The 27,151-nt window shown below is 35.0% G+C and overlaps 7 protein-coding genes and 1 pseudogene across 7 annotated transcripts; 5 read left to right on the forward strand and 3 right to left on the reverse strand.

Annotated features, from left to right (window-relative positions):
- Positions 1–1,571: 1,571 nt before the first annotated feature.
- On the forward strand, positions 1,572–4,312 carry LOC147938487 (putative polygalacturonase). The gene is made up of 6 exons (XM_087466281.1): positions 1,572–1,616; positions 1,934–2,005; positions 2,243–2,584; positions 2,934–3,057; positions 3,160–3,405; positions 3,527–4,312. Exons 3-6 carry the CDS (start codon positions 2,243–2,245, stop codon positions 4,207–4,209), a joined length of 1,395 nt encoding a protein of 464 aa, XP_087322407.1. The 5' UTR covers positions 1,572–1,616; positions 1,934–2,005; the 3' UTR covers positions 4,210–4,312.
- A 1,350-nt stretch (positions 4,313–5,662) lies between these two features.
- On the reverse strand, positions 5,663–7,021 carry LOC104711395 (heavy metal-associated isoprenylated plant protein 31). Its single transcript, XM_010428096.3, has 3 exons — positions 6,729–7,021; positions 6,561–6,642; positions 5,663–6,134 (listed from the first exon to the last, which is right to left on the reverse strand). The coding sequence occupies exons 1-3, from the start codon at positions 6,732–6,734 to the stop codon at positions 5,800–5,802; spliced, it is 423 nt and encodes a 140-aa protein (XP_010426398.1). The 5' UTR covers positions 6,735–7,021; the 3' UTR covers positions 5,663–5,799.
- A 2,626-nt stretch (positions 7,022–9,647) lies between these two features.
- LOC147938488 (uncharacterized) lies at positions 9,648–12,686 on the forward strand. Its single transcript, XM_087466280.1, has 6 exons — positions 9,648–10,039; positions 10,341–10,948; positions 11,088–11,280; positions 11,424–11,488; positions 11,580–11,790; positions 12,092–12,686. The coding sequence occupies exons 1-6, from the start codon at positions 9,830–9,832 to the stop codon at positions 12,455–12,457; spliced, it is 1,653 nt and encodes a 550-aa protein (XP_087322406.1). The 5' UTR covers positions 9,648–9,829; the 3' UTR covers positions 12,458–12,686.
- A 317-nt stretch (positions 12,687–13,003) lies between these two features.
- LOC147938489 (oxalate--CoA ligase-like) lies at positions 13,004–15,515 on the reverse strand. The gene is made up of 5 exons (XM_087466282.1): positions 15,247–15,515; positions 14,425–15,102; positions 13,958–14,327; positions 13,606–13,709; positions 13,004–13,418 (listed from the first exon to the last, which is right to left on the reverse strand). Exons 1-5 carry the CDS (start codon positions 15,448–15,450, stop codon positions 13,230–13,232), a joined length of 1,545 nt encoding a protein of 514 aa, XP_087322408.1. The 5' UTR covers positions 15,451–15,515; the 3' UTR covers positions 13,004–13,229.
- Positions 15,516–17,159: 1,644 nt separating this feature from the next.
- Positions 17,160–20,765, forward strand: LOC104711399 (uncharacterized). Its single transcript, XM_010428101.3, has 15 exons — positions 17,160–17,377; positions 17,483–17,581; positions 17,666–17,819; positions 17,979–18,091; positions 18,188–18,260; positions 18,413–18,564; positions 18,740–18,880; positions 18,989–19,081; positions 19,188–19,299; positions 19,470–19,628; positions 19,717–19,754; positions 19,829–19,921; positions 20,016–20,099; positions 20,193–20,348; positions 20,447–20,765. The coding sequence occupies exons 2-15, from the start codon at positions 17,510–17,512 to the stop codon at positions 20,591–20,593; spliced, it is 1,587 nt and encodes a 528-aa protein (XP_010426403.1). The 5' UTR covers positions 17,160–17,377; positions 17,483–17,509; the 3' UTR covers positions 20,594–20,765.
- A 291-nt stretch (positions 20,766–21,056) lies between these two features.
- On the reverse strand, positions 21,057–23,080 carry LOC104711400 (large ribosomal subunit protein eL13z). The gene is made up of 5 exons (XM_010428102.3): positions 22,846–23,080; positions 22,174–22,293; positions 21,938–22,071; positions 21,551–21,709; positions 21,057–21,445 (listed from the first exon to the last, which is right to left on the reverse strand). The coding sequence occupies exons 2-5, from the start codon at positions 22,277–22,279 to the stop codon at positions 21,224–21,226; spliced, it is 621 nt and encodes a 206-aa protein (XP_010426404.1). The 5' UTR covers positions 22,280–22,293; positions 22,846–23,080; the 3' UTR covers positions 21,057–21,223.
- A 56-nt stretch (positions 23,081–23,136) lies between these two features.
- Positions 23,137–25,099, forward strand: LOC147938490 (FBD-associated F-box protein At3g49020-like). The gene is made up of 4 exons (XM_087464276.1): positions 23,137–23,319; positions 23,469–24,331; positions 24,424–24,558; positions 24,647–25,099. Exons 1-2 carry the CDS (start codon positions 23,297–23,299, stop codon positions 24,211–24,213), a joined length of 768 nt encoding a protein of 255 aa, XP_087320402.1. The 5' UTR covers positions 23,137–23,296; the 3' UTR covers positions 24,214–24,331; positions 24,424–24,558; positions 24,647–25,099.
- On the forward strand, positions 24,388–24,973 carry LOC147938491 (FBD-associated F-box protein At3g49020 pseudogene; annotated as a pseudogene).
- Positions 25,100–27,151: the final 2,052 nt, after the last annotated feature.

The raw sequence follows: 27,151 nt of genomic DNA on the forward strand, positions 1-27,151 counted from the left end.
ATGTATATGTATTATTTACTGCGGTTTCATATTATACAAAGAAAATCCATGAGTTTAAGAGCGAAATACGTTGACCTATGCAAATTTATCTCAAACCCTAAGAATGTCTAGACCAAAGTTTAATAAATTTACTAGGTTCCAACCTGTATTATGTGTGGAATAAATCAGTTTAAATAAAATATTATAATAAAATTATTATTTGAGATTTAAGATTTTTTGTATAAAACAAAATATGTAAGTAAAGTTTATTTTTTGTTTATTCAAATTTGCGTTTATTTTTTTATAAAATATGTTTCACCCGTGAAATATTTGAACTTGGAAAAGAATGTAAGTTGGTGTAAAAAGTTTTAATATCTTTTTGTGTTTCTAAAAAAAAAATTCACATATTTTATGATTCACATTATTATCTACATCACTATACCATTAAATAGATAAAACAATATTTTTTAACTAATCAGTTTAATTTAAATTAATTCTAAGTTTAAAAAGTGCAATGAGAAAAATGTATAAAAGTAGTAAATAAATGAATAATTTTTTTATTGTTTGTGAAATGTAATTTACTTCTAATAATTAGATATATTATGAAATTGATAATTAAATACATTTCTAGATTTAATTGCTAATTAAATCTTTGATTTTTAAAAACCAATAGAGAATAACATTGCCTTATATTTGTCAATGACATATTTTATGTAAATGATAATGAGATGTAAGGGTATTTATTAAAAAAAGGCACAATAGCTATGTAAGGGTATTTATTTTATACATCAGCTTTTTGTGTGAGTTATTCTCTATTAATGTATAGGGAATTTTTAGACTAATCGGTATAATTTAAACTAATCCTAAATTTAAAAAATGCAATGAGAAAATGTATAAAAGTGGTAACTAAATGAATAATTTTTTTATTGTTTGTGAAATGTAATTTACTTCTAATAATTAAATATGTTATAAAATTGATAATTAAATATATTTATGGGTTTTAATTACTGATTAAATCTTTGATTTTTAAAAACTAATAGAAAATAGCATTGTCTTATATTTGTCAATGACATATTTTATGATAATGAGATGTAAAAAAAGCACAAAAGCTATGTCAGCACGACACATAAGCTTTTTGTTAGAGTGCTTATCTATTAATATATAAGGGATTTCTAGTATTTATTTCCTCCTCTTGGAAAGCAAACCAATTAAATTATCAACAAATATATATATATATATATATATATGTAATCTATCAAGTGTGCAAAAGCCAAAAGAAAATAAGATGTGGCCAATTTCTATTGCTAAAGATGCATTATTCTAAAGTTAGTCAACATGTGTAGTGTGTTGATAAATATGAGTCCTAACTAATAACTTTGTTGAATATAATTCATGATACTTTATTTATTATTTTAGGATTGTTTCTCAATAACCAATGACAGATATAGTATAGAAAATGAAATCTTAAACTTAAATATTTTTCCAATTTTCTCAATGATATAAAATCCATACATTTAATAACATATCTCTATAATTGATCCCAAAAAAAAAAATAACATATCTCTATAAATATAGTGGTCCAAAAATAAAGTTGGTAAAAATCAGGTCAGCAATGGGAGTCCTGCTAATCCCAAGAGGTTTAATTGTAGAATTCCAAATTTAGAATTGTATTCTTGTAAAGATGGAAAAGAAATCATATGATTTTATACTTAAATGGATTATATGAGATATATTGATATATATATATATATATTTAGGTAGTCTTTTTATTATAACTTTCTTATTTTATACTCTTTGGTTATTTTCTTAGGAAAATTATTAATTAAAATATTACAATTGGATTTTTTAAAAATCTTTACATAATTGCAATCGGAAGATAAAAGACTATATTCCTTAATGTGTTTGCAAAAGAAATCTATAAATATATATGGATCTCTTATGTTATCTCTCACAGACAATTAGACCAGAAGGAAGACATATATTTCTCTGTTCTTTCTTTGGTTCTTAAAGGTTAAAGTATCTTAAGGTAAACAACAGATTCTTCTTCTCATTTTTCCTCCAAAATAATATTGTCCTAATTTACTTGTTTGTCGTAAACATCTTTATATCCGCTAATAATTTGCGTTATTGTTCGTTATCAAATCTATAGAAGTTCAAATTATCTAAACCAATACATCACGGAAATATTAATTTGATTAATTTAAATTTTCAATATAGCATCGTCAGTTTTAATCATCTATGTGCATGTTTGTATGTTGTGTAGATGATTAGGCCGGTGTTTGCTATACTAGCCATTTTGGCTATATTCCATTTTCCGGCAATTGAATCCCGGAGTCACCGGAAAAAGGTGGATTCCAAGATTGAGTTCCAAGCGTTGAGATGTCGGAAACATAGTGCAATACTGACTGATTTTGGTGCGGTTGGAGATGGAAAAACTTCTAATACAAAAGCGTTTAGGGAAGCCATAAGCAAGCTCAGCCAAATGGCAACCGATGGCGGAGCTCAACTCGTAGTTCCTCCCGGGAAATGGCTTACCGGAAGTTTCAACCTTACCAGCCACTTTACTTTGTTCATCCAACATGGTGCTACCATCCTTGCATCTCAGGTAAGTGTGTGCTTAAATCCGTTTCATTCATATATTTAAAAATCCAGTAGTAACCAAACAAGTAATAGTTTTGTATCAGTTTTTGGTTTAGGGTTTGATGGATCCGAGTTAAACGTCTTTACATTTCATATATACCATATCAAGCTATACTGATTTGACCAAATCAAACTGTTCCTAATGAATCACAAATTTAGTCTAATTGAGGGTTTTGACGTTAGAACTTAGAATTCTTTTCTGTTAGCACCTCTCCCTACTTGATACACATCTTAAATGCATTAAAACGAGTGTATGTATGCATTATACAACCGTCCGGTTCGGTTCCACCTATAACATTTTTGAACAAACACAGGACGAATCTGAATGGCCAGTGATCGGTCCATTGCCATCGTACGGGATGGGAAGAGACGGAAACGGAGCCGGGAGATTCAACAGTCTCATCTCCGGTACAAACTTAACCGACGTGGTTATCACCGGTAAGTTTCCAACACAATCACACTACACACCATGCATGTTGTCAGATTATATAATCAGAAAATTTCCGATTCTGATTTTGATTGTTTTTCTTGATTATAAAGGCAACAACGGGACGATCAACGGACAAGGACAGTATTGGTGGGATAAATTCAAAAAGAAGCAGTTTAAGTTGACAAGACCGTACTTGATCGAGCTCTTGTTCTCTAAAAAAATTCAAATCTCGAACATCACATTGATCGATTCGCCGTCGTGGAACATTCATCCGGTCTATTGTAAAAACGTCATCATCAAACACGTCACCATTCTTGCTCCCGTCACTGTTCCTAACACCGACGGAATCAATCCAGGTAATGTTTAGTTATCTTACGTGGCAATATTATTATCCTACGTGGCACATTGTTTCATCCTCTGTTTTTGTGTGTGTTTAACTTTAAATAAACGACTCTGTTTCTTGATTATCCCATCCAGATTCTTGCAAAAACACATTGATCGAAGACTGTTACATAGTCTCCGGAGACGACTGCATCGCCGTGAAGAGTGGTTGGGACCAATACGGGATCAAGTTCGGAATGCCGACGAGGCAGCTCTCTATCCGACGGCTCACATGCATCTCCCCAAAGAGCGCAGGAGTAGCGTTAGGAAGTGAAATGTCCGGAGGAATCAAAGACGTTAGAATCGAAGACGTTACTCTAACCAACACAGAATCAGCCATCCGAATCAAAACCGCTGCGGGGCGTGGCGGTTACGTAAAGGACATTTTCGCTAGGAGGATCACAATGAAGACGATGAAATTCGTTTTCTGGATGAATGGAGACTACAACAGCCACCCTGACGAAGGTTACGATCCTAAGGCGTTTCCGGAAGTTACTAATATAAACTACCGTGATATGACGGCTGAGAACGTGACCATGTCTGCGAGTCTCGACGGGATTGATAAAGATCCGTTTAAGGGTATTTGTATTTCGAATGTGACTATGGCTTTGGCGGATAATGCTAAAAAGGTGCAGTGGAATTGTACAAATGTTGCTGGAGTTACGAGCAGAGTTAAGCCGGAGCCATGCAGTTTGTTGCCGGAGAAGAATCAGGACTGTGTGTTTCCGTCTGATTTGATTCCGATTGAGAGTGTTGTCTTGAAGAAGTGTTTTGTTTGATGTATCACAGTCTCACAGATTAAGATGAGATTTATAAACTATATGAAACTACAGTATATAACAAAATATATAAAATATAATATGATATGATATTTTCCATAAATTCAGAGAATCAAGCTAGCATCAAAATCGAAGATTGAATGATTAAAACACTGATGAAACCAAAAACAGATCTTTGAGACAAAAAGAAGAAATTAAGATTGTCACTATGAGCACCACGCGGGAAGATAACTAACTTAGCCTTGTATGGATTTTAGCCTCTGGAAATTGGATTGAAGACCTTCTAAAGATCGGTTCTTGCGATGATGGTCAAGAGAATTACCTACTGTAGGAGCCAACTTCTTGGGGATATCAGCAGCCTAAAGTTGATTAAAAAAATAAGAAATTAATAACAATCTGAACAATATCCAACATGAAACAAAATACAAAAGCTATAAAATGAAGAACAGAGAGATATTACAAACCTTGAGCTCTTCAAGAGTGAATCCTTTACCGGTTCTGATCCTTCATGTTGTACTTAAGAGTCTGACCATGCACAACAGGTCGGAGAGTCTGACCATGCACTGGGACGGGGGAAGATCTTCACAGCCTTTTTATGCCTTGCTGAGTAAGCAAAGAGAATATAGTGTTAACTTAGTGAAACATCAAAGTTTTCTCACTTCTTTTTGAAGTGTCGTCCATTGGGGATGACATTGTTGTTCTTCATTTCTTCACCACAATCTGCAAAAACAATAACAATGGGCAACATGTGAATTCGTAAGTTCAAATGACTGCTAGTTAGGCTCAAGACTCAAGAGAAATCAAATGACGTAAGTTCACACTGCAAATTTAAGACACCTCAACAATGCTATAAAGCTAATTAACATCAAACAAGCAAAACATATAATAACTAAAGGATCTTGAAAACGCTTATTAAAATCAGTACTACATTAGGGAGTTTTCAACATCGTTAAATCAATGAAAAAAAAAACACATCAACGAATCCAGATTAAAACTCGGAATAAACGCAATAACGAATGAGCTAGCACAACACATGAGATCGAAGTAATTAAGAGAGGATCACAAAAACATTACACAAATAGCAGATCGAATACAGATGAGTACAACACAATCGATGACACGTAGAGATCAAATAACAAAAAGAACGTCACTCACACGTAACAAAGCCCTAGATAATTTCTCGCTAGGTTTATTTATATGTTAAGATTAGGCCTCCTGGTCTTAAATGGGCCAAAATAAGATAAACCTTCTTGAGAAGATGTTAGATACTTAGACTCGGTTAAGGTTTAAAACCAAATAAACCGATGAGTCTCATTTGTTTTGGCAATTTCCCCGATTTTGTTCTTAATCGTATATTTTTCAGTCTATTTTCGTATGAAAACAGATTTCGAATCGGATAATTTTTGTTTAGTTCATGTGTTGTTGATCTAATTTATTCAGACTAAACACTCTATTTACTCAAAACAACATATACTTTACTTTCTCATTCCAACATTTAGTTATACAAAAACAAACACATCAAATCAAAGCTGGACATGGAAGATGCACTGAAAACATATTTTGTATACTTAAAAAAAAACAAAAAAAAGATTACATAATGGTACAAGCATGGGGATTATCGTCGCTAAACATCGAAGCCGCGATCTCATCGCCGGCCACGGCAACAGAGTATACCGCAGGTGTGTGGAAGAAAGTGTGGACACCACCGGTGGGATCCGTACGGTGTGCGTCAGAGTAATAGTGGTTGGTCACATAAGAAGGATATTTGTAGAAAGAAGCAAAATGGCTATTACCTAACCGGTATGGCCACGGTTCAGCCGCTTTACCGGCCCGTCGTACCGCTTTCAATACCTTCTTTTCCTCTAACCGGTATCCTCGAGCCGTCACTTTTTGGGTTTCCATCTCCACTTCCACTTCTTCCACTCCTGCATGTAAACCAATAATAACCAGAGAAATTAACTAAAAAATCTGACCATGTGAAGTAACCGAAAGTTGATGTTCGATTTTAATCGGTTCATTATATATGGTTTAAGATTTGGCTGAGATGTTTAAATTCAGATATATGAACCAAACTCTAATCTTAATTTTGCTAAACTTAATTAATCTGTTCTTAAAATCTAAGAAAAGAAAACAACAATCAAACTAAACAAATCTAAAACTTAAATTGGTTTGAATATGTAAGATATTGATTAAAATCACAAATACAATGAGAACCGACGACGTTATAACGATTCATGTATTGCTTTTAATAGTCAAAACTCAATACAAACCAAAATCCGTACGAGCGAGCACTCTCACTACTTAGATATTGAGCCAAAAGAAACATACTAAAACGCAAAAGATTTCAATACCTTTAAGCTTGAGCAGAGTCTTCCTAAGCTTAGAAGCACATCCTTCACAATCCAAGTTTGGAACTCTTATCTCCACTGCCATCTACAAAACTCACATTTCAGCTATACATATATGAATTATAATCGAATGACAATAAGTAAGAAGAAAGGAGTGAGATAGATACTCACAGACATGATCTTATCAACTCAATTCAAGCTTATAATACTTAGTTCTAGAGAATGAAGCAGTGCTCAAAGGCTCCTAAGTGTGTATGCCTATATATATAGGTGGATTCTGTATATGCACTGTGAATACAGATTAGTATTTTCATATTTTATTATAGTAGTATATGTTATAATGGAAAGGGTTCTTGGGTTGTGAAATAGGGAGACAAAGGAAGAACACAGCACGCGTGAAATAGTAACAGAAAAGGTGTGAGTGTGAGCTTTCGGTTTTCTTCGCTGCCCCCAAATCATATCGCTCTCACTCTCTTCCAATCACTTGTAATTAATATTACTTTCTAATAGTATTAGTTAGGCATCGCCATATTTTATAAATGGTTTATTTAGTTGATATTGATAATGGAACAAGAAACAGTCCCTACTGTAAAGCAGATAAAATGAAAATCCGGATTTATGCAAACCTTTTGTGTACCCTTTACTTTCTTTTTTCAGTTCAAATATCATATCATGTTTTAATAGTATATACTTTAGAAATGAAATAATGTCGTTCAAATAATTGAGAAATCTTATTTAGGAAAATAACAAAAATCGAGAATCCTATAAACTATATTATCCTTTTTGGTTTATTAAGTTTTATTAAATTAAATGCAATTTCTTGGAGGCAGCATGATTCATGAATCATGATGAAATAATTCGATGAAGTAAATTACGTATCAAAGAGGGTTTCGATTAACTCAATTTAAAGTTCTTGACGATGAGGGTTTAAAATTTTAGATACTTGACTTTCATTGATACTACTATTTTAGTTTTACCTCATAATAAAACTATTCAACTTTTTGTGAAAGAATGTAATAGTCTCATTTTTTTTATATAAAGTTGTGATGAAAGGTAGGGACATGGATAGTTATTAAGCATGAGCTTTAATTCAAAAAATGTCAAAGAGGGAGGGCACTCCTAAATAGATTTGTTAATCCCATAATTCGATTTATTTGCTTTTTTCTTCATCATTCTGTTTAAGAAGAAGATCCAAGAAGATGATGTGATATTTGCAAGTGCCGAGAGTACAAAAATTTCCTAAATATATGAGACCTAATGATCCATTAACTTTGAAATTGGTTCTGAATATTCAAACATTAATAAGACCTCACTTAAACACTAGTATTTGACTATTTCTGATATATTCAAGGCTTCCGCGAAACCTTTATTGAACAGTGAACTCCGACCAAGACAGCTCTACAATGTAAATGTCATGTCGTAACCAGATCGTCGACAGTACTATATGATATTAGAACAATATCACTTAAAAAAGGAGTTAAACAACATTGGTCCATTTTCTCGAAATGACCACATGTGTAGTACTCCAATCCAATGTGCTTTATTGTGGTCCAAAATAATGCTCGGTTTGTTAGTTGTTGCCACTTTTTTGAAAAAAAAATGATGTTTAAATATGAACCTAAACCGGGAAAGATATATGAGTACACATGACCTTATGACCCACGTCTATAATTTGATCGGTTTGAACTTTGAAATAATTACGATATGATGATCTTCTGATCTTAGCCTCGCTAGTCAAATTATACAAACGTTTAATTCGGGCTTGGGCTTGGTCTCGGAGTTTGGCGTCGACCTATAGGCCTTATAGACGTTTACACTGTTTTTGTTATTTTCCCGAAATTCAGCTAATCTATCTAGTACTACTTTTGAAGAATTTTATTGAATCATACATATAAAAATCTTACAGCTAAATTAAGTGGGATTATTGGTTTGAGATAAATAGAGTTTTAAAGATTTTAAATGTTATGTAGAATGTGTTGTTATTAGATCAAGATTTTGTTAAACTCTGTTAAAGTTTAGTGTTATTAGTTTGTGATTTGTAAAAAATCATTTAAAATCTTAACAAATTTGGGTTATTGGATTCATACTTTTATAAAGTCATTAAAAGTTTGTGTTATTCAATTAACACAAAAGAATCTAGGATTGTTAATGAGCTCAATTATTATGCTATTGGTTTATGATTTTAGACACTTTCTTTATAAAATAAAGTCATAGAAAAGTATCACAAAAATACAGGAATTGTTTGGAGCATTTTACAAGATTTTAGAAAACTAATCAACAAAACTCTCTAGCAATCTTTAACAATATTTCACTTATTCATTTTTAATGATTTTGTTGAACTCTTCAAAAATTTTTATAAATTAAAATCCAATACCATCCTTAATTTTTCCAAGTGCGTTTTGCCACATACTCCATAGTTTTTGTTTTTTGTTTTTTGTTTTTTTGTTTTTTTTGTTTTTGTTGGTTTACGATCTAAATGATCTAAACATTTTTTAGTAAAAAAAGAAAGAAAACATTTAGACGAATTGTACTTATATGTCTCCCATTTCACCTAGAAACTTTAAAACATTTAGGGGGTGGTATTGGTTTGAGATTTATGAAGATTTTTGAAGAGTTCAACAAAATCATTAAAAATGAATATATGAAAGATTGTTAAAGATTGCTAAAGAGTTTTGTTGATTAGTTTTCTAAAATCTTGTAAAGTCCTCCAAACAATTCCTGTATTTTTATGATACTTTCTATGACTTTATTTTGTAAAGAAAGTGTCTAAAATCATGAACCAATAACATAATAATTGAACTCATTAACAATCCTAGATTCTTTTGTTTTAATTGAATAACACAAAAATTTTAATGATTTTATAAAAGTCTGAATCCAACAACTCAGATTTGTTAAGATTTTAAATGACTTTTTACAAATCACAAACTAATAACACTAAATTTTAACAGAGTTTAACAAAATCTTGATCTAATAACAACAGATTCTATATAACATTTAAAGTCTTTAAAACTCTTTTCAAATCTTAAACCAATAACCCCCACTTATTCCTTTTTCGAGGTATACAAATAGTATACAACCTTCAGAAGTCTTGCAAACATTAAAAGAGTTTAGTTTTTAATTAAACCAAACCTTTTCTTGTTCTGGTTCACATGATTCTCTGTCCCTTCCTTTTCTCACACAACAAAAAAAAAAAGACTCTCTTTTTCTCTCTCTTACCTCTCACCTCTCTCTTCTTCATCTTTCGTTGATTGATTTATCAAATCAAATTTGGCATGCAACAGCAAGGAGGCGCAATGATGAGGAACTCGCCGTCGTATGTCTCTGGAGCAACGCATTCTCGTAATTTCGACACCATCTGGTCTCCACTCGTCAAGACCGGCACCGGTGCTTCCAACCGATCCTACGCCTTCTTCTCCCTCTTCCTCTTCCTCTTCCTCCTCCTCGGCGCGTTTCTCTCCACGCGCCTCCTCCTCGACCCCTCCGTACGCACAGATCACTTACTATAATTAGATTCTTGTTCTATTACATCAAAAACGACGCTCCTTCTTGTCGTTTTTTGCTCATCACGATATTTTTTGCCACGTCGGACTTTGGTAATTAGTAGTGGGTGCTAAAAAAAAACTCTTTCGCGCCTAATTTGTTGCGTCACCATCACTTTTTGTCAAACAAGTTCACGGAGCGTTCAACACGTGTTTTACACAGGAGCTTTACTGATCTCACGTGATCGTCTTTAGTCAATAACTAACACCCATCTCATTTTTGCTAAACGGCTTCGTTTTGTAGGTTCTGATAGAGAAAGAAACCGTGACCGTGACTCAGAGAGAAGCTACCCAATCCCCAAAATACCCTCAGTCGACTAAGCTAATTACGGAAAAACCAAATAAAGACTTCACGCTAAACTGTGCCGCTTTCTCCGGCAACGACACTGTTACTTGCCCAAGGAACAGTTACCCGACGAGTTTCCGATCAAACGTCGGAGAAGACGAATCAGATCGATCTCCATCCGCCACGTGTCCCGACTATTTCCGATGGATCCACGAGGATCTACGGCCGTGGGAGAAGACCGGTATCACGAGGGAAGCCTTGGAGCGAGCTAATGCGACGGCGATTTTCCGATTAGCGATCATCGACGGCAGGATCTACGTCGAGAACTTTCGTGAGGCTTTCCAGACGAGAGATGTGTTCACGATCTGGGGCTTCGTTCAGCTACTACGGAGATATCCGGGAAAGATTCCGGATCTCGAGCTCATGTTTGACTGCGTTGATTGGCCGGTGGTGAAGGCGGCGGAATACTCCGGAGTTGATCAACCTTCGCCGCCGCCGTTGTTCCGTTACTGTGCTAACAACGAGACGCTCGACATTGTGTTTCCCGATTGGTCCTATTGGGGATGGTAATTGCTTCACCACTGTAGTCTGTAGTTTTAGATTTGACAAAAATGGAACCCTATAGTGAATGTACTTGGTAGCTAAGAAATAGCTGTGAGAGTTGTTTAGAGAATGTTAGAGATGAGAATTGCATTGGTTTTGTAGGGCGGAGGTGAATATAAAGCCATGGGAGAGTCTATTGAAAGACCTTAATGAAGGGAACCAGAGGACTAAATGGATCGACAGAGAACCTTATGCTTACTGGAAAGGGAATCCAACGGTTGCTGATACGAGACTTGATCTCATGAAATGTAATCTCTCTGAGGAGTATGACTGGAAAGCTCGTTTGTACAAGCAGGTACTTGACTCTATGCCGATATCACGTTGTTCTTAACGTTTGATGTACTATGGTGCAAAAGTTGGGAGTTACTGGAGTTGTGATGCCGGTGAATGTTTATGTAATACTTTTCTATGGGCTTAATTTTGGTGTGTTTTTTGTAGGACTGGGTCAAGGAATCAAAGGAAGGTTACAAGACTTCAGACTTGGCGAGCCAATGCCATCACAGGTAGTATACATAATACATTTTTTAGAGGAACCTTTACAATTCCTTTTGGTGTTCTAAGAAGTGGCTTATGCAAAAAAAAATTGTTATGCAGGTACAAGATTTACATAGAAGGGTCTGCATGGTCGGTGAGCGAGAAGTACATTCTGGCTTGTGACTCGGTGACATTAATGGTGAAACCTCATTACTACGATTTCTTCACACGAGGTATGTTTCCAGGGCACCATTACTGGCCCGTCAAGGAAGATGACAAATGCCGCTCCATCAAATTTGCCGTTGATTGGGGCAACTTGCATATGCGAAAGGTACGATATTTACTTAAAAAAGAGTATCAGATTATACTGCCGCTGTGTTAACTGGTTCTCAATCTCGGTATAATCTAATAATATCTGCACCGTGAACACACAGACACATGTCCGTTGATTTCAATCAACACACATTAGGTAGTGAATCCTCTTGGCTTAGTTTACTGGATTTAATCTCTATCAGCTCCATATGATGAATCAGATGCCCCTTTTTATTTATATGCATTTCATGAGTGTTTGGTTGAGAAATCTGGTTTAGATACTCCTAATGTTATACTCTCACTGTTATTTGTCTTACCAGGCACAAGACATCGGGAGGAAGGCAAGTGAGTTTGTGCAACAAGAACTTAAAATGGACTATGTCTACGATTACATGTTCCATCTCTTAACCCAATACTCTAAACTCCTCCGGTTTAAACCCGAGATCCCTCGGAACTCCACGGAGCTCTGCTCAGAGGCAATGGCGTGCCCGAGGAATGGAAATGAGCGGAAGTTTATGATGGAATCACTCGTGAAACACCCAGCTGAGACCGGTCCCTGCACCATGCCGCCTCCCTATGATCCTGCTTCGTTTTACTCGGTTCTGAAAAGGAGACAGAGTACGACTAGTAGAATCGAACAGTGGGAGAGTAAGTACTGGAGGAAGAAAAACAAGACCGGTTCGTAAAATTAGGGAAATAGGCGTATAAATTTTTTGGTGTGTAGAGTAAACCACTTGTCAGTTGCCAGAGTTGAGAGTTGTATCGAGTAGTATAACCTAGAAAACATGCGATCTTTTTTTTTTTTTTGGGTAGAAATTCATTTCACTGTATTAAAATATTAACTAATGTTTATGTCTACGTAACGTTAAAAATGTTAAATTTATGGAATGAATACCAGTTATGTCATTGCAAAAAGGAGGCTAACGCAATACTCAATTCCGATGATTATAATTTAAGCCATATTGATGATGCACGGTGCAACACGAGTTGAGATTTAACTTGTGTAAAACCTAACTGAACTTGTGTAAAGCCTAACTGTCCCACTAAACGGTTGGTTTGTTCTATGAAGATGTAATATAAATGCACCTTTTTCTGTGTTAAGATACTTAAATGTGTATTGTGTTGGGTCATTCGGCTTTATCCGTTTTGGCAGCACGTTTTTAGTTGTCAAATTGGTCACGACGCATTAGATGAAGAGCATCTTCAATAAACGACGCAAAGACAACACCAAGAAAAAAAAACTCTCCTTTATTGTACTGCAATAATCTCTTATCAACTTTATTTCCATTTTTGTAATTTAACTATACCCTTCACCACCATGTGCTCTTTTAACCATGAAAAACATATTTAAAAAGTAACTTTTAAACCACGAACCAATTGAGAAAGCAAATCCACTTGCCTACAATCTAAGAAGACTCATCATCAATGATTCGAGCAAGATGGTATTTTGTTGTGTGTTTAGGGTTTTTCGAGGAATTGCTGAGCGACGATGCGGCGCTGAATCTTACCGGAAGCAGTTTTGGGGAGGTTATCAGTGATGAACACTCTCTTTGGCACCTTGAAAGCTGCCAAATTCTTCTTACAAAATGTTTTAATGTCCTCTTCTGTCACAGTTGTTCCTTCTCTTGGAATCACCGCACAATTAATCTGATATATCAAGAAAAAAACTCTATTATCAACCAATCTAATTAAACAGCTAATTACGTTTCTTAAGAGCATTACTGAAGTAAGTTCACATAAAGTTTTAATAACTATGCAGGGCATAATGGTAGTAGATAAGGGAGACCAATTGATGAAATAAAATTAGAGCAACTTAAGCAAAGGTTTTGTTTACCTCTTCGCCATATTTTTCATCAGGAACACCGAATGCAACTCCCTGGGAAACGTCCGGATGGGTTAAGAGTACAGCATCCACTTCAATTGGCGATATCTTCTCACCTGAAATAGAGATTGTAAGTAAGTACACATAGAAGACCTAACTCATTGTTACAGAAAGAACATAATACTGCAAAGTAGCCTCTTTCTTTGACTTGTCTCATTTCTAACTAGATAGGGATTTCAATTGACAAAGTCTAGCCAATCCATTGGGACTATGCAAATACAAAGTTGATCCATATAAACGGCTTCCCATAGACTATTATACTTTTGAACAGTAAAGCCATCAAATAAGAGTAAATGAGACTAACCTCCACGGTTAATGAGCTCTTTGATCCGACCCACCAGAGACAAATACCCATCGGAATCAAAGTAACCGATATCACCAGTGTGGAACCACCCAAACTCGAAACCTGCCTTATTGGCCTCTGGGTTGTTCTTGTAACCTTTTGTCACATTTGGCCCTCTAATACAAACCTCTCCTTTGTTATTTGGCTCTTGTATCTCGCCTTTCTCATTAAGGATGGCCATTTCTTGACCTACGGGTTTCCCAACAGACCCAGGCTTGTGTGGACCTTCCTCTGGTAAGGGATTTGAGCTCATCAAGTGGGTTGCCTCTGTCATTGCATAGGCCTCTAGCACCGGTGCTCCAAAAGCTTCCTCAAGCCTGGACAATATCACCTGAACACAACCATAGACATACAAAACCATAAATATCTTGAAAGACATGTTACTATGTTCTCCATAAATAACAACTGGCTTGAAACAAGAGCATTACTGGAGCCAAAGAAGCACTGCAACTCCTGATGAACCGGAGTTTAGGGTACTCAGGCTCAGGATGGCTGGCGTGGCGGTCCAATATGATCTGATGAATAGTTGGAACAGCAGTATACCATGTAGCGTTATACTTCTTCATGTCTGGCCAAAACGTAGTCGCTGAGAATCGACCAGCAGCTGGGAGTGTCACAGCAGCACCAGCTCCAAGCGAGCTGAGCAAACCAGCTAACAATCCATGAACGTGGAACAGAGGGAGAACAATCACCGTAGAATCAGACTCAGTAAGCTTGTAAACCGATTTAATGTTCTTCACTGATGAAACTAAATTGAGCTGCGTGAGAGGTACACCCTTGGGACGGCTCGTGGTGCCAGAAGTGTGGAGGAAGAGTGCCGCGTCGTCCGGGCTATTAACGAGTTCCGTAGCTGAGTCAACGACCGAGTCAGAATCCGACACGGACAGAGCCAAGTCCGTGCCAGCGTCTAGCAGCGTAGCGGTTACGTGAGAGATGTTTAGCTTCGAAGCTGCTTCTTGAGCCGGTGCGTTTCCTTCTTTAGCGGTTAACAACAGCTTTGAATCCGAATCGGAGAGATAAAACTCAAATTCCTCCGCCGTGTACGCCGCGTTTAACGGCGCCGCCGTTGCTCTAGCTCTTATCACCGCCAAAAACATTATCACAAACTAACAAACAAAAAAATCGAAATCAAAATCTGAACACCATTTCTGTTTCCCATGAGATTGTTCCGCACGCAAAAATAAAACCAGAGACGAAGCTTTAAAATCCAAAACATATGAAGAAAGCTACCAAAAAAAAAAAAAAACTACCTCGACGGTGTTAGGGAAGGTGAGAGCGACGACATCGCCAGGTTTGATGCCAGCGGCGGAGACGAGACGTGAGGCGGCGCGTTCGATTAGATCGTGAAGACGCGCGTGAGTGAGATCGAATTTGCCAGAAACGGAGAGAGCTCGTCGATCGGGGAATTTTCTGGCGACGTTTTCTAACAATCCGGTGAGTGTATCGGCATCCATGGTTACGTGGAAAACACAAACACGAGAGCAAACGATGAGGATGAGGAAGAAGAAGAAGAAGCAGAGAATGTGAAAGCAAAATGCTATATTTATAAATTAATCCGAAAGGCCTAAAAGATGCTGACACGTGTCATTTTTGAACCGACGTTTCGGTTTTTGAAGAGGTGGGTTTAAAATTGTTGTTTTAATTTGATTTCCGGTACAAACCCTGAACCGAACGGCTGAACCCGCGTTATTGGCTTCATCATGCAATAGTAATTTTTTTTTTTTTTTTTTTTGGGTGAAATCATGCAATAGTAATTTTGATTTGTACATGAAATTTCCGTAGAAGTATTAAAATTCTAAATAGTTGGGTAAAAACTTTAAAACGTCATGCAATAAACAAAGCTTCAGAAAACATTTTCCTTTCTGATTAATCTTAGATTTAGATAGGATAGGTCATAGCGAAACTAAACTATAGTTCCATTAAAGAAATGCTAATGAGTCAGTCCATTGCGCATGTGACTTTTTTTTGACTCGGATTAGCACAGTTTCAAAGATGCTCCTACGTACGTAGCAGTATTGTACAAGGAATATAATAATCTTAAGAATTTGAGGTGGATGGTATAACTAGCCGACAAAATTATGGGTTAAACGTCCCAAAGTTTGTTGATATATTATATATATACAAAAGAAAGAAAAGAATACTATTAGTGCTAAATGATCAAGGGGAAAAAACCTTAGAACGATAAGAGTAAATAATGGGGACATACATCTTTTTGAAGTTATCAATTTTGGTTTGTCCATATTATGATTTTAAAATATATATAGCTTTAGTTGGATTAGTTGTTTTGTCTGATACATGCCCACCATTTAAATATAAATTATTGAACTTGGATAATAATAATTCAACATCATAAAACGATTAAACTATGACTCTTTTTGTTTTGTTGTAATGTGGTGTTCATATATCTATAAGGAAGAATGCATATCTTAAACTGACTAATTTGGTATTTTATAAGCTTAAATTTAGGTAAGTGTAAAGTCATAAAAAATTAGGTAAACACGAATATATAATGTCAAACATTAATAAAATACAATTATCGGCTAAAAGAGAAATGAAAACAGTTATGAACTCCAACAGAAATTATTTACAACTCCTACCTAGCTTACAACAACACATGTAACAACTACTAGACCAATTTTTTTTTAAAAAACTTACTTTCGATAAAAGGACAAAAAAGTATTAGTTGAATATTGATATGTATATATATATATATATATATATATGTATAGTCGTGATTCGTGAAATGTATTTTGTTACTCCAAAAGTATTGATTTGAAAGTTGAAACCACAGTATTGTAACACTGTTTTGGGTCTATATCATGATTCACTATACTAGGACCATAATTTTGCTTGCAATAGCGTAAAAAAAGAATCAGATTAGGATTTAGTAACTCAAAATGTTTATTTTACCTGGTTTAAGATTAAACATTATGTTATTATGTAAATAGAAGTCGATGATTAATAAAAATATCCTATACATGAAAAAACGTCTTATACAATTTTATCTGATAAAGAAAAAACCAAAGTCATATTCATGTAGCTGAAAAAATCATTTTCCCTTTCTCCTAATTAAAAACATGGTCTTCAATTCATTTAAAAAATGTAAAGCCATCACATAGAATAATTACAAACAGAAGAATTTGATTTGTGTTTGTTCTTCTTTACCGACATACACAAATAGAGAAGCAATGGGCCACACCCTCCATCAAATTGGGCCTTACCCTCCATAAAATTGGGCTTAGGTTTTTAAACAAACAATCGCAGTAAAAAAAAAATTGAGAACTTTCCGATAACCCTTCCTCCACCGGCGGAAGCTATCTCTGTCACCGAAACCCGTCAAGGGTTTTGACACTTATATCACTCAATCGAAGCGTAAAGAAGGTACTTTTCAAAAGATTTGTACTTTTTAATCAAATCCTTAATCAAATTTGCGATTTTGCTAAAAACCCTTTTGTGTGTTGTTGTTTGTGTGCTTGCGGGAGACAGAAGAAGACAACAAGTGTCACACTAATCATGGAGACGGCTGAGTATGGCATCGTCTACGCCGTCCACATTATCTCAGTCCAGTTCGGAACCGTCGTATCGGTATTAGTTTGATGAACCCTTCCAAAGATTATGAAATCTATGATTCCTGTGTTAATGAGTTTTTGGTGATGGCTTTATTTGCAGAAAGTTTGTGAATGTCTTCTCCGTAGAGGACATCTTTCTTCGCGAGACATCTCTCGTTTAGCCGAATCTGAAATCAATCATAACCAAGTCAAGGATATTTTGTACCTCTTGATTCAGCACAATTGCGTTCAAGCATTCTCTATTGAGCCACCTGGTTAGTCCTGTTTGCTTTTTTTTCAGTTTCTAATCGCTGAGTTTTAAGAGTTCCGAGTAGGTTTTGTGATAAGTAAACTAAGCATTGAGGTTTTCTTGTTGTGAAACTCAGAAAGAGAGTAATCATGAGAGTTTTGTTGTATGCTTTTTTGATATGTAGATGGTTCCGAGAGCAAAGCTACTGTACAGTACCTTGTGCTGCTTAGCAACATTCTTCATCGTGGGAGGTATAACAAGTTTTCAAGGGTTGTAAACGATGAACTTGGGTCTGAGGTTTGATCCTGCTTCTTCTTCGCTCTGTTCAGTGTTTGACTTACTTGGTTGTGCTTCGAGACATGCTAACCTTATACGTTTGATCTACATGTACAGTGCGGTGCAGTTCTTGATGGTTTACTTTGTAACGGTAGGCTTACCTTAGGACAGCTGATAGAAAGAGACCAAGGTGAGTCCTAATATCTTACGTACCTCCTGTGTTGTATTGCCACAATACTCTCATTGTAGGCGTTGGCTTTGTGTTTCTCGTTTTGATTACAATAATGTGTCATAACAAATGAATTCTAATCTGTTATACATGTTTTCTTCATACATGATCAGATTCAGAAAAATCGATAGGTTCAAAAGTGATCAAAGATTCTCTTCAGAAATTGGTTGCTGCCCGTTTTGTTGAGCGCATTCCTTCTCCCGAACCTGTTCTTGCAAACAAAGAACAAGAGCCGGCAAAGAAAAGAGGCCCTAAGGCTGCCAAGGTGATAAAGGCTTTCTGTTGTAGTATGTCAGTATGAAAACTAACAACTGTATACTTTTCCGGATATATCAGTTTCTTGTTTATTAGATCTATCAACCAATTGCAGCGACATGACTCTCAGTTTGACTGTTTTTTCTTTTTTGGTATTAATTAACAAAATTTCTTAAACTGTGCAGATTCTTAAAGAACCGGAAACCTTAGAGGAACGTGTTCTTGAAGCAGCAACTCCAGTTGACACAATAAGGTTTCCACTTGTATTTGAAGAAGATTCAAATTCATCAATAGCAGATAATGATAACAACATTACTGAGGGGAAGGTATCAGCATTCTTACCATGCAGTTTTGGAGAAAAGACATACATTTCTCAATGACGTAGCACTAAGTACCTTTTGTTTTGATGTTTCTCTCTGAACCGAATATTTCAGCGTAAGCAACGTGATGTGGACTTCTCACCTACGAGCAATGAAGTGATTTGGCGTCCTAACTTTGAGGAGTTCATCCGCCGCCTTAGACATAAGGTTAGTTACCCGTGTCTCTCATTTGAGGTTATTTTATTGGTATTCAAAATTTAATTTTCCTGATTTATCTTTAGGAGTCTTTTGACCACCTGTTTCTTTGTTTAAGGTGTGTGTGGAGATAGTGAAAGAACGCAGGGATGAAGGATGTGCCATTGTCTTGAGGGCAATGTTAGAAGTAGGAAGATCGCAGGAGAAGAAGGTGAAAACAGACAAGTCGGGTAATATCTGAGATGCTTACTCATTTTCATTAGATATCTTAACATAAACAAAACAAATTGAAGTCTCGATTGTTCTTTTTGGTGCGATTGATTAATCATTTTACACTCTCCACCAAAATCACCTATGAAAATTCTGTCGGGTTACTGAATTTGCTTTCCTCTTTAAACAGTTCCAATGTCGGTTGGTTCCATTTATGAAGAGGTTATAAAGACAGTAGCAGGTCGTACTATGTTACAAGAGCGAGTTGAAGCATGCCTTGATCAATTGTGTGCAACGTCTTCCTATCTACCAGCATTTGTGATAGAAATGGATAGTTCATATATAGTTGGTATAGTAACTCCATCAACAATCTATTCAGCTGATTTTTGTATTCAAACTTACCTTTTATAATTTCTTCTGTTAATTGGTTTTTGCAGATTTAAAATCAATTATCAGCGTAGCACAGAAAGACGAGGTGTGTTTCCATCTTTTTCTATATTTCCTGAAATATTTCTGAAATTGAAAATGAGATCTTTGAAATGGTTTCAGATGGAAGCAGTAGTTATGAGAAGATATGGGAAAGAAGCTTTCAGAATGTTCAGATACTTATCACAAGAAGGGCGTTTTGTTGAGACCGATAAGGTTATAAAGACTGTTTTTTCTAGTGAAATATTGAAACATTATTTTTTGGTGATAACAAGTTTCCTAACTTTACATCAACTTTTTATTTTTTAAGATTGCTGATGCCGCGCTGACTGAAAAGAAAGACACGCCTCAAATCCTTCTGAAGATGTGGAAAGATAGTTACTTACATATGCAGGTACTATCTTTTTTACCAAGTTGTAACCAAATCTTTTTAAATGAAATATTGTTTTAGATGTTGATTCATTATTTTCCTCTTATGTTGTTTTAGAAATTCGTGGTTACGGGTGGTGGTTCTGGATATACGTCCTTCTTATTGTGGAAGGTAAACAAGTTGATTGTGACGAGGCAAATGTTGGATGAGATGTATCATGCTTCTTTAAACTTGAGTCTCAGGTTGACCCATGAAGGAGATTCCGAGAAAGAGGTTAGTCCACGCTTTGAAATTACTAAAGATGTAGAGTTGATGAATTCCTAGATGTTCCCTATTACTAAAAAAATAAACTGTCATTGCGTTTGTGGCAGTTGATGATGTTGTCATCGAAGATACTGGAAAAGACACCGGAAGGAGCATTAAAGGAGAGAGTGAAAAAGGTTAACGCCAAAAGAATGTTGCTTTCTGCCAGTAGGTTTAAACTCGATGATGCAATAATGCTCTTCCATGACTTCTAAGCTCCAATTTAAAAACCCATTTCTCGTTGTCTTCTTCGTTTTGCTATGGTCGATTTAGTTTTGATTTACTTACTATCTGTGAACAGTTTTTTTTTTTTTTTTTTTTTTTTTCTGTGACATAATCATTGGTATAATTGATATATCTTATTAATATACAAGTGTCTTTTAGGTTTTTCTCTCTTCTGAAAACTTGAATATATTGGAATGTCTCTCAAGCTAATATTACAATTTACAACTATGGAAATATGAAGTAACAAAAATGTTTACGTGGAAAGATCCCTTCTTCTGACCAGAGTATAAATTATAACATGTCGCTAAATATTGTTCTAATCGGCACTGGCGTGATTTTAGAAACTAAGCAGAACAGTACATATATTGAAAAGGCAAAACAATCATACTGGAGACAAATTTTCAAATAGCTAAAAATACTTTGTCTACAGTAAAAAAGGTCGGCACGAATAGATGGCAAAATGTCTGATATGATCTTTTTCATAAAACCAGAGAAGCAAAGAATCAGCAAAATCAAAAGATTCAAGGATACAATACTGAAGAAACAAAAAACAGAGTTTGATACACCAAAATTCAGATCCGAAAGATGATAACAAGGATTCTAACTAAGAAGAAGGATCCTCACTTCTTCTCTTCTTTCTCAGCCTCTTGAGCCCTCTTGAGCCTAGCACCAGCATGTCTCTTGTTTGTCCTCTCAAGACGTAGCTTATCATACGCCTTGAAGGATGTCATCTCTGAGGTCAGCTTAACGAGCTCCATAGTAGGCTTCTCACGTACAATAGGCATGTAGTCTCCTTGGACTTGGGTAGCATTGGCCAACTCTTCTGGTGTAGAGTCACCAGCCTGACACAACACAAACAAAAACAGAACAAGTAAGAGATCAGTACCAAATCAAGAAGATAATGATGAAGACCAATAAAACATAAACTTGTTGCTTCGAAATAGTACCTTAACCTTCCGGGCACGGCGCGGGAAGATGACCAACTTAGCCTTGTAGGTTTTCAGCCTCTGGACATTGGTTTGAAGACCCTCCAAAGAACGGTTCTTGCGACGATGGTCAACAGAGATACCGATTGTAGGAGCCAACTTCTTGGGGATACCAGCAGCCTATATTAATAAAAAGCAATCAGTAATCAACAATCCCAACAATATTCAGCAGGAAATGAAACATGATAGCTCCAAAAACAAAGAAATATCCAGCCTAATCTAATCATCATCAATCAGAAATCAAGGGTACCAACCAGGCTAATGTAATCAACAATCAGAAACCAAGAAATGAAACTTAATAGCTACAAGAATAAATGACAGACAGAGAGAGAGATAGATGTTACAAACCTTGAGCTCTTCAAGAGTGAATCCTTTACCGGTTCTGACCTTCATGTTGTACTTAAGAGTCTGACCATGCACAACAGGGCGGAGAGGTCCAGATGTTGGACGAGGGAAGATCTTCACAGCCTTCTTTTGCCTCGCTGAGTAGACATGACACAAACACACACAATTAGATTCTGGAAAACCATAGGAGTAAGCTTAAACAGAAACATGACACAAGCAATGCGGGAGAGATAACTAACCAACTCTTCTTCTGGTCTTCCTGGCAGGCTGGTTGAACCAAGTCTTCACATAGTTCTGCCAGTGCTTTTTAAAGTGTCCATTGGGGATGACATTGTTGTGCTTCATTTCGTCACCTCAAGCTGCAAAAAAAACCAACAACAATCAGCTCCATTAGTGAATCATACATTCAAAAACAATTACTCTTATCTCTAAAGATATCAAAATGATGAAACTTTCACACCGCAAACCGTAAGACCAATCTCAATGCTTTAGCGAACATAAAACAAACAAAATTGATACAAAAAGCTTGTAATACTTCCAAGTATCTAGACAACTCTTCTTAAAACCATACTAAAGATGACGACTTATAAACTCTCAAGAGATCCCCAACGGTATAACAACGGCATCCAAACTACATTTTACAGTTCATCAATAAAAACTCTAATCTTACGCATTCCAATAGCGATACTTTGATAAATCTCTAAAGCAGAACAAACAACAGACTCTAAAAACGCTTATATCATCAGGTCAATAAAACTCGAAATGAACAAAGCAACGAACTTAGAAAATACCAGGAGCAGAGACAAAGAGAGAAGAAACACACTAGTAAACCCTAATACATAAAGAAAGCAGCGAGGGAGAGATTCACAGAGACAAGAAGTAGAAGAGAGGAGAGGAACGAGTAAACTCACAAAGAGAGAGAAGCTTCTTCTTGCGCGGCTGGACGGACTGGTGAGGTATCTCTCTGCAACTCTAGGGTTACGAGGTTTTTATAGTATCAAAGCCCTAAAAAATTGTTGTTAACTATTCGTCTAATTGGGCCTGGGCCGGAAACAAACAAATTTGGGCTTGTAAAATGTTTTTGGATATTTTTAAAAAAACTCAAAAAAAGGGAAAAACGAAAAGAGTCAAGTTGTGTTGCTGTTGTTTGCTTCCGTCATCTTCTTCCTTTCTTCTTCAGAGTCGTCTATGCATTTGGATCCTTTTGTTTGCCTAATAAAAAAAAAAACACAAGTGAATAATATAATTTTGAAGCTGAATCAGAACGGATTTAATGTGGTAGGCTTCTTTTGCGTTCGTTTGTGTTTGGAGCGTTCGTAATCCGAGGGATTTTGTACCAAATTCTGTCTTTGTTTAACGATAATGGAACAACGACAACAACAGCGGTATGTCTCTTTGTTTCGTTTATGGTTTTTTTTTTTTGTCTTCTTGCTCGGAATTTATTTATATGGCTTTCTTAGTTGTAAGCCCTGACCTTAATCTCTGTGAACCCTAAAGATCTTAACTTTTTGTTATTTTGTATTTTTTAATACAGCAAAATCGGTGGTTTAGGTTTGAGTAATCGAGGTGTAGTGAGTGAGGATAGGATCAGTGAGTTGCCTGAAGCTTTGCTTTTGCATATATTGTCTTCACTTCCAACAAAAACTGCCATAGCCACCAGTGTTTTGTCTAAAAGTTGGAGATCTCTTTGGAAGATGTTGCCAAAACTCAAGTTCGATTCTTGCTATCACCGTACATTTTCAGAGGATGTTTGCAGATCTTTGATTTCACATAAAGCACCAGTTCTAGACAGTCTGCATTTGATAGTTGAAGAAAAGCATTGTGATGCTTCGGATGTTGGGATATGGATTGCAATTGCTTTTGCACGCCATGTGCGAGAATTGGTACTCAGTTTTGAATTTCACGCAGTAAGATTTCCGAGTGTTTTGTGTACATGTAATGATACACTTGAAATCTTGAAACTCGAGTGTTTCAGTTTTTTAGACTTTCCTTCTCCGGTTTGTTTCAAGTCCATGAGAAAGCTGCAACTTTACTATGTAAGCTTCAAAGACGAAGAATCTGTTTCCAACCTTTTATGTGGCTGCCCTTGTCTTGAAGATTTGGTCGTGCATGAATCTACCAGTAAGGATACTTTCACTATTGCGGTGCCATCGTTACAGAGACTAACCATTGAAGATGAATACAATGGAGAAGGTGATGGTGGCTATGTGATAAATGCTCCTTCTTTGAAATACTTGAACATCAGTAGGTTAAGTGGGCTCGAGTTTTTTTTTTATTGAGAATGCGCCAGAGCTTGTGGAAGCAAAAGTCAGTGACGTTTCTTATATAACCAATGAGAACATCCTGGAATCTCTAACTGCAGCCAGACGTCTTTCCTTTAACTTATCATCCTTAGAGGTAACTGTTAGATTTTTAAGTTTTTATTTTATTTCATTAGGGTTCTTTTATCTGCAATGGGGCTACTAACATTGTTTTGTCTCCTGTACAAGATTAAGTATCCCACTGGTAAAATCTTCTCTCAGCTTCTATCTTTGGAGCTGCGTACAAACAAAGAAGAGTGGTGGAATCTACTTTCGCTCATGCTCGATAATTCTCCTCAATTACAAATCCTCAAGCTCATCGATGTAAGTCATTACATTAGTCAACTACCTTTTTCTCTTTTCCCAAGTGCTCTTTCTGATTTAAAAAAAAAATATATTACATTGATCTCAGTCACGGTGGTATGGTGATAAAGGCTCTATGGTGGACCGGAAATGGAATCAACCAAAATGTGTACCAGAATGTTTGTTGTTCCATCTTGAGACATTCGTGTGGACAAATTACGATTGGCAACGAGAAGATGAGAAAGAAGTGGCTACATACATTCTTAAGAACGCAGGACGTCTGAAGAACGCAACTCTCTCCACAAAACTCATCGATTCTACGGAGCTTGACAAGTTGGAAAAGAGACGTGAGATGCTCAACGAGTTAGCTAGTGTGGCAAGGGCTTCAGATTCATGTCAGCTCGTGTGTGAAGCTGATACCTACTCTTCTAGTTAATTATTATGATATTTTCCTGTTCAATTATGATTTCTATTTTGTAGATAGAAGGGATGATGATGAATGGAACTGCCAATTTTATCTATGTAGTGAACTTTTACAAATTTAGTCGATGATTTTCTCGGAGTTCAGTAAGCACTAAGCAGTTCAGAAACACACAAATAAGGGATGAAAGTGCCCAAACTACTAAAAATATGTACATCTCCAATTATTGGTTTTCTCAAATGTTTTGAAGCATAAGTACTTCACAGGGTAAATTGGCTGAAGTGACATGAGTTGGGGTTCTTAATAAAATCTAGCACCCATATTTAGTCAATTTGGTATATCTATACTAGTATTTTTGAAGTAGTTTTTGCTCAAAAATACTTTTTGGAAAGTTTTTGCATTTAATGCATTGACTTTAATATTAGTTACCAAAAATTTCAAAATTAGTTATAGGTAAGATTTTTTAAAATAAGAAAATTTGTCTACCTCATTTAAACATAAATATATGATTCTCTTTCATTTTTATTTGAATTTGTATTTAAATTATCTTGAACTATTCTATAATACATTTAGTTAATAAAAATTGTGATTTTTTCTTGCATATGATGTAATAAAATTGTTTAAAATAGATGTATATTACTCAATAGATGAATAAAAAAAATACCGGTACAATATCCCACATCGCCTAAAAAATTGGGCAATAGTTTAGAGTCATACTATAAAAGAGACCAAAATGATTCAGAATACAAATGAGTAGAAAGATTAATTTATCAGGTATTCAAATTTAAAAACTTTAATTTGGTTTATTCCGGTTCTTTACCTTAAAGATTTTTAAAAAGTTAAATATTATAAATATTTATATTAAATATTATAAATATTTATATTTTTAGAAAGTTAAACTTTATTAAATATTAATAATATTTAAAAGTTAATGAAGTTTCAAATATAAAGTTGAAATATTATAAATATTTCAACTTTAAAAAAAATTAGAAGACTTTTAAAATATTAATAATATATTTAAACTTTTAGGAAACTTCAAATATGAAAAATACTCAACCGTTTTAAGAATTCTAAGTATTATAAATATTTAAACTTTATAAGAAGCGTCAATCTTATAAAATGTAAATAATTACAATCTTAATAAATAACATATCAACTCAATCTAATATTTATAATACAAAACAATAAATATTAAAAACTAAGATGATATAGTGCGAGTTTAAATATTTCGGGACGATATATAGCGGGACAGGTTTCATTAATTCGGTGTTACACGGGTAAAACATTATTTCATTATTTTGTTAACACTATTGATATCAGAAAATAGACATATCTAATTAAATTGATTAAATAAATGTTATGTAAAAATAAATTATATTACAGCATTATATGGTTTAAACTATAAAATTAACAATTATTATACAATTATTTAACCAATAAATACAACTTATAATTTAAAATTTTTAATTATAAATAATTTGCCCTGCGGTGTACCGCGGGTCCTAATCTAGTATATATATATATATATATATATATATATATATATATATATATAGCAATCGCCAATCCAAAAGATGCTTAAGAATTGCCAAAAAAATAACTTTTGCATTTTCAAAGCAATAGATGAATATAGCCTACATCTCTGTTTTGTGTTAGCATTAACAAAAAATATGGCCTTGAATGACACCTGATTTTACATCAGTTTTTGGTTTTAGATTCTGTAAAATCCATTTTTTAGCCATTCATGATTATGAAAAAAATAGATTTTCTAGAATTTAGGAAAACCAGATTTTGAAGGATTTTAGCATTTTGTTCATAAAATCTAAAACCCACAAAAATCTGGTTTTTCAGCGTGATTTTTTTTTTAATTTTTTTTTCTAATATAGATTTATTCTAATTTCCTTAAATTCTAAAACAAACTAAAACTTTTTTTTTTATTGTGCAACATATGTTTTTTTCCTGCATCATTGTATCTTTTTTTTAATAAAAAATTATAATCATTATTTTATTATTTTTAAAATAATTATTATACATAAAAACCAAAAACTAATCAAGTCACCATTCAAGATTTTGAAAAAAAAACTAAAATCTACACCAAAAATCAAAAACTAAAAAAACAAAAACCAAAATCCAAAAGCTAAAAACTAAAATCTAAAAACCAGTTAAAAACCAGCAGCCATTCATGGCCTATAT

The sequence above is a fragment of the Camelina sativa genome, chromosome 9 (assembly GCF_030686135.1).
Source record: "Camelina sativa cultivar CO46 ecotype springtype chromosome 9, ASM3068613v1".
Classification (NCBI taxonomy): Eukaryota; Viridiplantae; Streptophyta; class Magnoliopsida; order Brassicales; family Brassicaceae; genus Camelina; species Camelina sativa.

Coding starts and splice junctions, on each gene's coding strand:
- LOC147938487 (XM_087466281.1), top strand. CDS start 2,243: ATGATTAGGCCGGTGTTTGCTATACTAGCCATTTTGGCTATATTCCAT. Junction 3,058..3,159: donor AACCGACGTGGTTATCACCG/GTAAGTTTCCAA, acceptor TTGATTATAAAG/GCAACAACGGGACGATCAAC. Junction 3,406..3,526: donor CACCGACGGAATCAATCCAG/GTAATGTTTAGT, acceptor TATCCCATCCAG/ATTCTTGCAAAAACACATTG.
- LOC104711395 (XM_010428096.3), bottom strand. Junction 6,135..6,560: donor GACTCTGCTCAAGCTTAAAG/GTATTGAAATCT, acceptor GTTTACATGCAG/GAGTGGAAGAAGTGGAAGTG.
- LOC147938488 (XM_087466280.1), top strand. CDS start 9,830: ATGCAACAGCAAGGAGGCGCAATGATGAGGAACTCGCCGTCGTATGTC. Junction 10,949..11,087: donor GATTGGTCCTATTGGGGATG/GTAATTGCTTCA, acceptor TTGGTTTTGTAG/GGCGGAGGTGAATATAAAGC. Junction 11,489..11,579: donor GCGAGCCAATGCCATCACAG/GTAGTATACATA, acceptor ATTGTTATGCAG/GTACAAGATTTACATAGAAG.
- LOC147938489 (XM_087466282.1), bottom strand. CDS start 15,450: ATGGATGCCGATACACTCACCGGATTGTTAGAAAACGTCGCCAGAAAA. Junction 14,328..14,424: donor GCAGTGCTTCTTTGGCTCCA/GTAATGCTCTTG, acceptor GGTTGTGTTCAG/GTGATATTGTCCAGGCTTGA. Junction 13,710..13,957: donor AGAGCTCATTAACCGTGGAG/GTTAGTCTCATT, acceptor TCTCTATTTCAG/GTGAGAAGATATCGCCAATT.
- LOC104711399 (XM_010428101.3), top strand. CDS start 17,510: ATGGAGACGGCTGAGTATGGCATCGTCTACGCCGTCCACATTATCTCA. Junction 17,820..17,978: donor ATTCTCTATTGAGCCACCTG/GTTAGTCCTGTT, acceptor TTTGATATGTAG/ATGGTTCCGAGAGCAAAGCT. Junction 18,261..18,412: donor GCTGATAGAAAGAGACCAAG/GTGAGTCCTAAT, acceptor ATACATGATCAG/ATTCAGAAAAATCGATAGGT.
- LOC104711400 (XM_010428102.3), bottom strand. CDS start 22,279: ATGAAGCACAACAATGTCATCCCCAATGGACACTTTAAAAAGCACTGG. Junction 21,710..21,937: donor TCACTCTTGAAGAGCTCAAG/GTTTGTAACATC, acceptor TTATTAATATAG/GCTGCTGGTATCCCCAAGAA. Junction 21,446..21,550: donor GCCGTGCCCGGAAGGTTAAG/GTACTATTTCGA, acceptor GTGTTGTGTCAG/GCTGGTGACTCTACACCAGA.
- LOC147938490 (XM_087464276.1), top strand. CDS start 23,297: ATGGAACAACGACAACAACAGCG. Junction 23,320..23,468: donor GAACAACGACAACAACAGCG/GTATGTCTCTTT, acceptor TTTTTAATACAG/CAAAATCGGTGGTTTAGGTT.